This window comes from Penicillium griseofulvum (assembly GCF_001561935.1).
Source record: "Penicillium griseofulvum strain PG3 chromosome Unknown contig_91, whole genome shotgun sequence".
In the NCBI taxonomy this organism is placed as follows: Eukaryota; Fungi; Ascomycota; class Eurotiomycetes; order Eurotiales; family Aspergillaceae; genus Penicillium; species Penicillium griseofulvum.
The window spans coordinates 293,278-305,990 of record NW_024467450.1 but is presented as its reverse complement, the minus strand read 5'-3'; the positions used below and the strand labels follow the sequence as shown (position 1 = coordinate 305,990).

Below are 12,713 nucleotides of genomic sequence, written 5' to 3'. Positions count from 1 at the left end.
TTTCGATAACAGCTTCCGACCCCACTTGGAGATTGTTTTTATCGCGGGGATCGCCACAGTCCGATGGCAAGTCGGATGACCGTCGGGTTCCGCCTTGACCAATCTTCGACCTCGGAAAGTCATGGGTTTTATATTATCACAATATCAATGGCCTAATGAAATTTCTATTGAATTACGCCAAACCCAAAAAAAAAAATGTGGTATACATATATGAAAGAAAATAGTCCATAGATAGCTTATTGCCTCGAGCCAGCAAAAGGTTTCTCTTCTTCTTCCCACTTCTGGCGTTCTACAATGCTTCGAGCCCTAATGGAGTTAGCAAGAGGTTATGAAGGACACAAGCCAATGACATACCGATAGGCCTTAACAAAACGCCAAACCTCTGTATCTGCAAGGTTCCAAGCCTCAACAACATCCTTGACGTTGATGGGTTTCGTTCCCTTGGTCTTGATTACCTCGCGGGCCTTTTGAATCAGTTCATATTCTTTTCCGACTCCTTGCTCGCTTGGTGTGCGATCCTGCGCGCTCTTGGCGGTTTCTTTGTCGTTCTCAGTTGCGGGATCAATCTTACCCCCACGAGGGATCTTAAAACCAAATTGCCATTCAAACTCGTCCAAGAGTTCTGAGGGGAGACTCTGGCCTGCCTGTGCAGGGAGAGATTCCACTGTCATCCACAAAGAAGTCCCGACAGCATCATCGCCTGCGACAACCTGCTTGAAGATAATTCCCCGGTATGAAGAACCCAATTCGGGTCCAAGATGTTCCTTGGTCACCTCAGACAACCATGCGTCGCGCTCGGTCTCCCGGCGAACTTGTGGTGTCGTGATCTCCTCTGAGTTCTTCTGCAGGCTAACAAGGGTGTAGGGGTGAGGAAGGGTGCCGATGGTGAACAGGAAGGTAGTATTCTTATAGGTCGAAGGCTGGCTGATACGCATGGGCTGCTTCGCAGACCCGCATGGGTGACATTCGGGTTCATTCGGTGGACAAGAGTCGGGAATGGGCGACTCGGGGCACTGGGTGAGGGCCTTTGCCAGCCGAAGGGCAGGTTCCACCAGCGCGGTAGTATGCTGAGGGAACGGTTTCAGCACGGCCAGTCCGGCGGGGAAGGAGCTATGGAAGTGATTGTGCAAGTGGGCGTTAATCAGTTGAACAAGAGCCCGCTGCCCACTCGCAGGGTTCTGGGTCATCTTTTCATGCACGGAGGAGTAGCGAGATGTAATCGCTGCAGATTTATAGAAGGCCAAAGCGCTCGGAGGCTCAACCTTGAACGATTCTGGTGAAATCAGATCAATAAAGGACTGAGTTTTATCCTCGAGCTTCTGGACTGCAGTCTGAACGGCCGCATCGATCCGCGATTTGTCCGCCGCGTAGAGGCCATTCTTAAGGTTTTCAAATCGGGTAATTAACTCCGGGACACTCCCCCGGCGAAGATAGGAGAGCATGGGATCATCATAACGCGCCATGGGGAAGCAGTGGAAGTCGGCGAGCAAGCCGGTACCCATATGCCCCCACGCAAGCCAGGCGAACACTTCGTTCTGTGTCTTGGGCGAGAGTTTCAACTTCTGAACAATTTCATAGTTGGGGTTTTTCATCGCATCACCCGGAGTCAATACCACGGGCTTGAATCCTTGCGCAAACCATGCCCGACGCCACGCGAGCAGCAATTCCGCGTCAGCATTCTGCAAGTCCCTGAGATCCTTGCCATTGGACTTGTTGGGGTTGTATTTCGCATCGTAGTACGTGTAGATCGGTCGACGTTCGCGAAGGGGAGGGAGGACGGAGCGGTTCTCATCCAATGTGATGGCAGAGGAGAATGGGTTCAACCATTCAAGGGTGCTGTACCATTTCGACTCGCCATGTGTACTGTTGTTCTGTTCCTCGGGCTGCTCGTGGGATGGAGGGCGGAATGAGGGAAGGTGGAAGTTACTTAATGACGGTAGTTTTGGTGTGGGCACAAACTTGGCTGGGCCTGTGGCTGGTTGCTCGGCATCAGGAACCGGAGAGGACGAGAAAATGAAAAGTAAAAGCGCGACGAAAACAATTACAGACAGGAGAGCTGTACTCCTGTGAGGGATCATCTTTCCAACATTCAAATCAAATCAAGCAATGAAAAAGCAAATGTGGCTTCAAACCGCGGTGCTTCTCCTGAAACTCCGGGCCAATCCAGTCTTGGCAATAAAACCTATGAAGACAACTCAACGCACTACCATCTAAATGCTTTAGACTGGATTGATTTCACCCTGGTTTCAAATAATGAACAAAATACCAAAATAGAACCTTTGATAATAATCATTCAAGTTAGGACATTCCTTGCTTGCCTAAGGTTGATTTCACCCAATGCTGACTCAGCTAATGCGTTCCAAATGACCTCATCCGGGGAGTGACCCGTGAGCCTCTAGAAGCTCTGGAAAATAAAGTATAGATACTATTTCTGATACGCATGTTGTGTTCATTCAGAAGCAACATTCTAGCAGTTATTCATGGACACTTTATATCTCCTCAGATAGCTACATTTGACCCTAGATCAGTGGAGCTATAGGAATGACTTTTAGGTGATATTATAGTAATATATATATATCACTTCTACTAAACCACAGACGTTGAGTTGGTTAAGATTTTACTCTTTGCACATAAGAGACGGCTGTATGGGATATTAATAGCCTCAATATATCAACATATGCAGCGAGGATATTGAAGATGAATAGTATTCCTGGACTAATAAGGAGTACAATATATAACATATAACACCCCATTCTGCCGGGATGGAGAAACCTAAACTCCGACGCCACCCCACCATGTACAAGGCGGTGAATACTGTGTGGGGAAAGACAGCTAATCAGTGCCCCAACTCTCATTGGCAGAAATAGCGGCGAGATCGGACTTTTCCACTATGGGGGGGTAATTTTAATATTGAGTCATCGTGCCTTTCATTCTCCAACTCTTTTCACATACTGCAATCATGGCTGTAGGAGCGGCCTCTTTGCAGGACCGCCTAGAGATATGGGCACAGAGGTTGAATAACCTGACTGTCTCTCCATTGACTCGCGATTATCCCGATTCACAGAAGCCCGACAGCAAGAGAGTCATTGAAGCTTTTGAGTCTCTTCGTCTCCCCAACGAGAAGCTTTCGGGGTCATCCGACTTCACTGCTTTCCTGACTGCCTTCATTATTCTGGTAGCGCGATTGACTGGTGATGAGGACATCGCTGTGGGCACAAATTCCAACGAGGATGGCCGTGCATTCGTCGTCCGGGTCCCCATTGATACCTCGGAGTCATTTGCCCAGCTCTATAAGAAAGTAGACAAGGTATGGATGTATGTTCCTTGCTATAAATCCTAACGCTAAAAGACTTGCAGGAATATAAGGATGGGTCTTCCCAAATTGTGCCCTTGGGCAGCCTTCGCTCGTACATCCAGGAGAAGTCCAAGTCCGAACGCACCCCTGTCCTCTTCCGATTCGCCGCATATGATGCCCCTGCTGCCTCACAAGATTACCCTGCAAACACCTTCGATACTACTGATTTGGTGGTTAACGTTGCACCGGGTTCAGCTGAGGTCGAATTGGGCGCATACTACAACCAGCGTCTCTTCTCGAGTGCTCGCATTGCTTTCATTTTGAAGCAACTTGCCAGTATTGCTAGCAATGCTGCTGCCAACCCGGACGAGGCTATCGGACGTCTTGACCTGATGACCGAAGATCAGCGCGCACTCTTGCCCGATCCAACATCCGATTTACACTGGTCTAACTTCCGTGGTGCCATCCACGACATTTTTACTGCCAATGCGGAAAGACACCCAGAAAAGCTGTGCGTGGTTGAAACTCAGTCAGCCAACTCCCCTCACCGCGAGTTCACCTATCGCCAAATCAACGAGGCCTCCAACATTCTCGGTCATCATCTAGTACGCTCTGGAATTCAGCGAGGAGAGGTTGTCATGGTTTATGCCTACCGTGGTGTGGACCTGGTGGTTGCCGTTATGGGAATTCTGAAAGCCGGTGCGACTTTCTCCGTTATTGATCCTGCCTATCCCCCGGAACGTCAGAACATCTATCTTGATGTTGCCCGTCCTCGCGCTTTGGTGAACATTGCCAAGGCTACAAGAGATTCAGGTGAATTATCGGACATCGTGCGTAATTTCATTGATGAGAATCTTGAGCTCCGCACTGAAATCCCTGCGCTTGCCCTACTTGATGATGGAACTCTCGCCGGTGGATCTGTCAATGGTCAGGATGTCTTCGCCAACGAAGTTGCACTGAAGTCCAAGTCTACGGGCGTCGTCGTTGGCCCTGATTCTATCCCGACCCTGTCTTTCACATCTGGGTCGGAAGGTCGGCCAAAGGGTGTTCGGGGACGACACTTCTCTCTAGCTTATTATTTCCCTTGGATGTCTGAGACATTCAAGCTTACCCCAGACGAGAAGTTTACTATGCTTAGTGGTATTGCTCACGACCCTATCCAGAGAGACATTTTCACCCCATTGTTTTTGGGTGCTCAACTCCTCGTGCCCGCTCGGGAGGACATCCAAAATGAAAAGCTTGCTGAATGGATGCAGAAATATGGTGCCACCATCACTCACCTTACGCCTGCCATGGGTCAGATTCTTGTCGGTGGTGCTTCTGCTCAATTCCCTGCTCTTCACCACGCATTCTTTGTGGGTGACATTCTGATTAAGCGTGACTGTCGCTCACTCCAGGGACTTGCGCCCAATGTCAGCATTGTGAACATGTACGGAACAACTGAGACCCAGCGCGCTGTCAGCTACTTTGAAATCCCTAGCTACGCCAGCAATGAGGGTTATTTGAACAATATGAAGGATGTGATTATGGCTGGTCGCGGAATGTTGGATGTGCAGATGCTTGTTGTCAACCGTCATGACCCAACTCGTCTCTGCGCTGTTGGAGAGGTTGGCGAGATCTACGTTCGTGCAGCGGGTCTTGCGGAGGGTTATCTTGGTTCTCCGGATCTGAGTGCGAAGAAGTTCCTTACCAACTGGTTCGTTAAGCCCGATGTCTGGGTGGAAAAAGACCAGGCCGAATCCAAGAACGAGCCCTGGCGCCAATTCTATGTTGGTCCTCGTGATCGCCTTTACCGCAGTGGTGATCTAGGCCGTTACACACCGTCTGGAGATGTTGAATGCTCTGGCCGCGCCGACGATCAAGTGAAGATTCGTGGTTTCCGTATTGAGCTTGGAGAGATTGACACACATCTTTCTCAGCACCCTCTAGTCCGTGAAAATGTGACCTTGGTGCGAAGAGATAAAGACGAGGAACCCACATTGGTCAGCTACTTTGTACCCGATATGAACAAGTGGGCCTCATGGTTGGAGAGCAAGGGCCTGAAGGATGACGACTCTGATTCCGAGGGTATGGTTGGTCTGTTGCGACGCTTCCGTCCTCTCCGTGATGATGCTCGTGAGCATCTCCGGAGTAAGCTCCCTACTTACGCAGTCCCGACCGTTATCATTCCCCTTAAGCGTATGCCTCTGAACCCGAACGGCAAGATCGACAAGCCCGCACTTCCATTCCCAGACACTGCAGAGCTGAGCGCCGCTGCACCCCGCCGTCGCTCCTCTGCTATGCAGGCTCTCTCCGAAACCGAGCAGACTCTGGCTCAAGTCTGGGCCAAGCTCATTCCCAATGTGACATCTCGCATGATTGGACCGGATGACTCCTTCTTTGATCTCGGTGGACATAGTATCCTCGCACAACAAATGTTCTTTGAGCTTCGTCGTAAGTGGCGTGTTATTGACATCAGTATGAATGCTATCTTCCGCAGCCCGACCCTTAAAGGATTTGCTGCCGAGATTGATCGCTTGCTATCTTTGGAATCACTCACGACTAGCGACGACAAGTCTCTAGCCGTGCAAGCTGCTAATGAGCCGGATGATGAGTACTCAAAGGATGCCGTTCAGCTTGTGAATGAACTGCCTAAGACATTCCCTCAGCGTACCGAAGCCATGCTTACTAGTGAACCCACCGTGTTCCTTACTGGAGCCACTGGTTTCCTAGGGGCACATATCCTCCGAGATCTACTTACTCGTAAGTCACCTTCCACTAAGGTGGTAGCTTTGGTTCGGGCAAAGACCGAGGAGCAGGCACTTGAGCGACTTCGCTCCACTTGCCGCGCATATGGTTTCTGGGATGAAGCCTGGACCCTCAAGCTGCAAGCCGTCTGTGGTGATCTTGGAAAGCCCCAGTTTGGTCTTTCCCAGTCAGTGTGGGATGACCTTACCAACCGCGTGGATGCTGTGATTCACAACGGAGCTCTTGTCCACTGGGTTTACCCCTATGCGACACTTAGACCGGCTAATGTCATGGGCACCATCGATGCCCTCAAAATGTGCGCCAGCGGAAAGGCCAAGCAGTTCGCCTTTGTCAGTTCGACTAGTGCCTTGGATAAAGATCACTACGTCCAAGAATCCGAACGTATCCTCGCCGCTGGTGGAAATGGTATCAGCGAAGACGACGATATGGAGGGCAGCAGAGTCGGCCTCGGAACCGGTTACGGTCAGAGCAAATGGGCCGGAGAATACCTTGTCAAAGAGGCTGGCCGTAGAGGCCTGAGGGGAACCATTATTCGCTCTGGATATGTTCTTGGTGATTCTGTCACTGGAACTACCAACACTGATGATTTCCTCATCCGTATGCTCAAGGGTTGCATTCAAATTGGCCTTCGTCCAAATATCTTCAACACCGTGAACATGGTGCCCGTCGATCATGTGGCTCGTATTGTCATCGCCACTGCCTTCCACCCACCTTCCACGGGCGTTAACGTCGCCCACGTTACTGGCCACCCTCGTTTGCGCTTTAACCAGTTCCTTGGTGCCCTGGAGCTTTACGGATACAATGTTCCCCAGGTCGACTACGTGCCTTGGTCCACTTCCCTTGAGCAGTATGTCAACGGTGGTGAGCACAATGACAAGGAGTCCCAGCACGCTCTGTAAGTTCCATGCTTTTCTCGGCCCGTTGATGGATTTATACTAACCTTTTTTAGTATGCCCCTTTACCACTTTGTTACCTCGGACCTTCCCTCCAACACTAAAGCTCCGGAGTTGGATGATGCGAATGCAGCAACGGCCCTCCGGGCCGATGCCGCTTGGTCGGGCGTCGACGCATCAGCCGGTGCTGGCGTGACCGAGGAATTAGTCGGCTTATATGCCTCATATCTGGTTCAAACTGGATTCTTGCCAGCGCCAACCGTTGCTGGAGCCCGTCCTCTGCCTGCTGCTCAAATCAGTGAGGAACAGAAGAAGACTCTGTTGAGTGTCGGTGGCCGCGGCGGTACATCTTAAAATATAGAAAAACTCATGTACTTATTCCGATTTTCTTTTCAAAAAAGCATTTACAGTTCCAAACAAAACATGTATAAGATTGAGCCATTTAAAATGTGGCTGAGGGTATATCCTGATAGTTCTCCTGATAGTTCACGAGCCGTTCGTGTTTGAACGAAAATGCCCGATTCATCCCCTCTTCTGTACCACTCGGGACTCACCGTTTCCCCTGTTGTTTGCTTGGGGAATTTATATAGTCCCAACAATATCCTCTTTCTTTTCTATATTTCCTCTATATCTCTCTCGACTGTTAATATTCCATGGTTGAAGGTAGGTGTCTTTGCGCGTTCTCGGCAATTCAACTTCCCCAAGTTTTCCTTTCTTTTTCTACCACTTCACACCGATCACAACTGTCAGATTGTGAGAAGCAATGGGTGGGGATTTTCCCCCCTGATCATCCGTTTAATCCTCCGATCTCCCTCGGAGTTCTTTCCCTTCACCAATCATTGGCATATCCCATCTCCCTCCCCTTCTCCCTCTATGAGTGCTGCGAGACTGATGGGCCGATCCGGTCTCGTTGCGCGTACAGCAGAGGCCTCTCGGTACTCACTGGGGTACTCATGACTCTCAAGTAACGCGCAGCATGACTGTCTCAGCGTCTCACACCCAGCCCTTCCCAACCTCCACACCCCTCTCCTGCGCCGGTCACAAACAATGCCAGCGCAGAATAACTCTCAAGCTTGGACACACCTCTCAAGCCCAAGACACAGACTGACATAGTTGGTGCGGACCTCACAGATCGATATGCGACAGGCCTGCGCCTGAACAAGGAATGGGCCGCACAGACAGCCCGCGACCACCCTCAACTCTTCCCTACCCTCGCCTCAGGGCAAAAGCCACAGATTCTATGGATCGGATGCTCCGACTCGCGTTGTCCAGAAACCACCTTCCTGGGCCTTGAGCCGGGTGACGTCTTCGTACATCGCAACATCGCCAACGTCCTCCATCCCGGGGACCTCAGCTCTTCTGCCGTTATCGAATACGCCGTGCAATACCTGTGCGTCAGTCACGTCGTGGTATGCGGTCACACTGCCTGCGGTGGCGTCTCGGCCGCGTTGGGTAACAAGAACTTGGGTATTTTAGACCCATGGTTATTCCCTCTTCGTCAGCTGCGTGAGCGCAACCTTAAACTTCTGCAGTCAATGCCAACCGATGAGGCGGCTTCGAAGCTAGCTGAGTTGAATGTTCGGGAGGGCTTAAACATCGTCAAGCAGAAGAGTGTTGTGCTGCATGCCATCCGGGAGCGGGGACTCCAGGTTCATGGCTTAATTTATGATGTTGGATCGGGTGTCCTCAGTGAGCTGGACACTGAGGATTCAGAAGAGGTTATCAGGGCTCGTTTGACAGCTTTCCAAACGGAGTGAGTTAACAGGGTGTTTTGAAATTTTCAGCCGAAGGGCTCATGTACATAATGGAACATAATTCTCTAGTTAGCGACAAATTTAAGAAATCAAACAGAAGTATATAAAAGATCCCCTTTTTTTGGCCCCCAAGAGTGGCATGATGTGGGGGGATCTACAGTAACGGGCAGATCATGCCAGATCTGAGATAATCATTTTTATATCCCAAGCTACAACTCACTACTCTGCTACTCGAACTTGAATACCTCCTAATCCACTAATATTCTAATATGAACTTAGAACATGGTGCCTAATTACTTACCAAACGCCCCGTTGCTGGGAGGAACGGCTTAAATTGAGCTCAGATCACTAGAAAAGACAGAAACATGTCACAGATTTGAGGAAGATCTCTCACTGAAGTAAATACTAGCGAACCAGCTTGTTTCAAATTATTGCCCTTGATTTGGCTGTTTAATTCAGACTCTGTCAAAGAAGAGGTACATATGAAGGTGTAATTATGTAGTAACATACATATGTACATATACCCGTAATGACAACCTTCTTCCTTCTCTCACTTAATTTTCCATCCTGAAAACTCCTTCCCTTAATTCTCCAATTCTCTAGCCCTTAACATCATGATTGAAGTGTCAGATGGAATTGGTAATTATATGGCCCTTTCAGAAACCATTCACATTGGCTAATCATAAAAGCCAATGATGGTACTACAGCACCTGAGGCCATGGATATCCAGTATGAGTCTGTGGGCACACTCTGTGATTTCCGAACCCTCTACCAGACAGAGCCCGATGCATATGGCGAATATTCATGGGTCAATGAACTACCCCTCGACTTGCCTAAGCCCGTCGAGGATGCAGAGTCGGCACAATATGCGCTTCTTGTGAGAAAGAAGAAGTGCTATGATGGACGCAGAAGCTTGTCTATTCATTCTATTATAGTGCAAAGCGAGTATCTCAAGGAGTTCTTGAAGCAGGCCCTAAAAGATTACCCTGGTGTCACACCAGCCTTGCAGCGCCTTGAGTTCAAATCACCTTTCCATCCTTTTGTTCATCGATGGGAAGCAATTACCAAGTTCCGAGACGAAGAGCAAGATCCAACAACCAAGGCTCATGTGGAATTGTTCTACCGCATCATGGACGAGGAGCTCAGAGACGTGATTGAACGCAAGAAGGACCTGATTGCCAAAGGGGTCATCACCCACGATTTGGCTTGGACAATTCTGGAACCTCAAGATGTGGTCCTTTCCTCGAGTGATGGGCTACGTGCCTATTCGCTCATGCACGAATCAGAAGATGACCTATCGGAAACCGAGTATTTCACAGTCCAATACGTTGACTTTGACGGAAGCAAATTCGGTTACGCATCCATGGGGTTCGAGATACCCAAGTTTGCGGGCACGCTACCCATCACCTCCTTGCCTATCTACCCACTCAAATACCATCCAGAAAAAGAAACCGTCAAAGATTTATTGACCGCACGGGGCGAGAAGTGGGAAAAGTACAAGGGGTACCATTTCAAATCCTATGAAAATGCTTCAACCAGCAAGGACCCCGGAAGTCGGGATAACAATTTGAGGGACACCAAACGTTCTGTCAAAAATCGCGTCATCATCGACGCCGAAGGATACAAGCTTTTGGGGCGCATGCGTGGGTTCATTACACTTGAGAGGCAGATTGGTGGAGAGCTGGACGATGCTCAGCGCCTCATTGCAACTCCAATACTCCATGGATATTCTCTAGATGACAGACAATGGGGTTCGTTCCACGTGGATGGTTTGAAAGACATTGAGTGGGATGAGCAGGCCTTCGATTCACTAGTTCTACCGCGGGAGCAGCGGGGGCTCAAGGAGGTGATCTTGGCCGTTGCGAAGGCTCACTCCAACAAAGTGGATGCATTTGACGATGTCGTTCGGGGCAAAGGCCGGGGCTTCATTATACAGCTCAGTGGTCCTCCCGGGGTCGGAAAGACGCTTACTGCGGAGAGCGTTGCCGAGGTCATGAAAGTGCCTCTTTATGTCATGAGCGCGGGTGATCTTGGGGTTGACGCTAGAGGATTCGAAAACAAATTGACAGACATCCTGCAGATGATTCCTAGGTGGGGTGCTATTCTATTGCTTGATGAGGCTGATGTCTTTATGGAAACCCGTGATTCAGCCGATCTCGGTCGCAATGAACTTGTCTCCATCTTCTTGAGGATAATTGAATACTACGAGGTAGGCTTGAGATCATCAACGCCAGAAGATATGGGGGAAATACAACATACGCAAAAAGGACATATTACTGATCTTCTATCTTCTCTCCAGGGTATTCTCTTCTTGACCACCAATCGTACACAGAATATCGATCCTGCCTTCGGGTCTCGGATCCACCTTTCTCTCACCTACAAGGAGCTTGATGTGGAATCCAGGCGCCAGGTTTGGATACAGTTCCTAAACCGCTCATCGAATAATGAGGCCTTTACGGACGAGCAACTTAACCAGGTGGCCGAGTTGCAACTGAACGGTCGCCAGATCAAGAATGTCATTAAGACAGCCAGTCTCTTAGCTTGGTCCAAGGAACGTGAGCTTCGATATGAAGATCTAAAGATGGTGCTTGCTCTGAGAGATTCGCAAAATTAATGCCAGATGAGACAATGGGGCATATTCCATACTGAAATAGTTAGCTATTAGCCACAGAGTATCAAAATTCTATAAAAAAAAAAAAAAAAAAAAAATTGGCTTGTTATTTTCTTCCAATTTTCAAAAGGTCCACGCGTATTCTTCCGCTGTTATCCGCCCTCCGAGAATCCGAGTACGCCTTTCCGAGTACGAACAGGCAACAACCCATGGAAAACACCAAGTTTCATGTCATAATTTTTGACTTAGCGCTCAAGCTAACAATGTCAGTGTTCCATAAAAATTTCCGATAGGTCCGTTCCCCCCTGAACCAGTCTTGACGGGGGCCTTCGTTTAGCCTCGCAAAACGGCCCACTGCGCGATGTTGAACTTTGACAAGCCCCTCTAAGGCTGATGCCCAGAACGCCGATCAGAAAAGGACATATGAAGATCAAAAACATCAAAACATCAAAACAAATCGTATCAGAGATCAAAACTCCTTCATCTCCAGGTCTGAGTGAAGACCCCCCCCCCTGGCCAGGTCAGCGCCACCTTGTCTTGGCCAATGCACATCCACACGATCCGATGATTTGACAATATGCATGGGCCACAACTCCGATACATAGCATGCTGTGGAGCACGCGAGCAATCAATTTTCTTTCCTTAATTTCTCCTTTCCCCCTTTTGTACAGTGTCTATATCTATACGAATTGGAGAACAGGTGATTCCTCATGTTGGCCGTTTTTTGTGTTGGATCATTATGATGAGCACTCGTTTCCATCATCCACAGCGATTGATTTTGTCTGTTTTGGTGCTTTCTGGTCTCTGCTCCAAGTTACTTCACATATACCAACATCGATCTCTTCCCCTATACCTTTTGGCCCTGTATTTTCCAACCTTCTTTATACAGGAGCTCCTCCTATTCATTACAGTATGGATTCTCTTGTATACAACCTCCGGTCGGTGGTCGGTGGCCGCCGTCACCGGTTCAGCAATTGTCGCGTGGGTTTACCTTTTCCTGAATGCGATGGGCAACGATATTGACTTTTACTCTCAGGTGCATTGATTTGATAGCAACGGCGTCGCAAGTTAGTTTCTATTCTCAGACCGGCAGCGAAATTCGATGGGATGCGGCTAGGTCCGTGGGCACCAGTCGCCAAGGAATGAAGTTGATATTGAGCGGATTGGTGCCTATGGCTGCCACTGCAACAGTGATCTCGGTGGCTTCATGGCTTATGGCCCAGGGGATCTGGAATTTCATGACCCGTTGGCTATGCTCCCTCCATAAACTCGGAGACACCACTTCCGGTGTATTGTCAGGCCCCTCAGATCTGAGAAATCTGGTGTCAAATAGACCTCGGCTTTGGACGATTGTGGGTACTGGAGTAACCATCGGACTCTGGCTGATCCGACCATCAATCCCATATAATCAT

General features: G+C 49.2%; 3 protein-coding genes across 3 annotated transcripts; 2 read left to right on the top strand and 1 right to left on the bottom strand.

Annotated features, from left to right (window-relative positions):
- Positions 1-236: 236 nt before the first annotated feature.
- PGRI_064360 (uncharacterized protein) lies at positions 237-2,078 on the bottom strand (the record flags this gene model as incomplete). Its single annotated transcript, XM_040794150.1, has 2 exons — positions 237-306; positions 355-2,078. 2 exons carry the CDS (start codon positions 2,076-2,078, stop codon positions 237-239), a joined length of 1,794 nt encoding a protein of 597 aa, XP_040649400.1.
- Positions 2,079-2,959: 881 nt separating this feature from the next.
- aarA (L-aminoadipate-semialdehyde dehydrogenase) lies at positions 2,960-8,693 on the top strand (the record flags this gene model as incomplete). Its single annotated transcript, XM_040794149.1, has 4 exons — positions 2,960-3,307; positions 3,358-6,938; positions 6,993-7,279; positions 8,050-8,693. 4 exons carry the CDS (start codon positions 2,960-2,962, stop codon positions 8,691-8,693), a joined length of 4,860 nt encoding a protein of 1,619 aa, XP_040649399.1.
- Positions 8,694-9,304: 611 nt separating this feature from the next.
- Positions 9,305-11,304, top strand: PGRI_064340 (ATP-binding protein; the record flags this gene model as incomplete). Its single annotated transcript, XM_040794148.1, has 2 exons — positions 9,305-9,329; positions 9,380-11,304. The coding sequence occupies 2 exons, from the start codon at positions 9,305-9,307 to the stop codon at positions 11,302-11,304; spliced, it is 1,950 nt and encodes a 649-aa protein (XP_040649398.1).
- Positions 11,305-12,713: the final 1,409 nt, after the last annotated feature.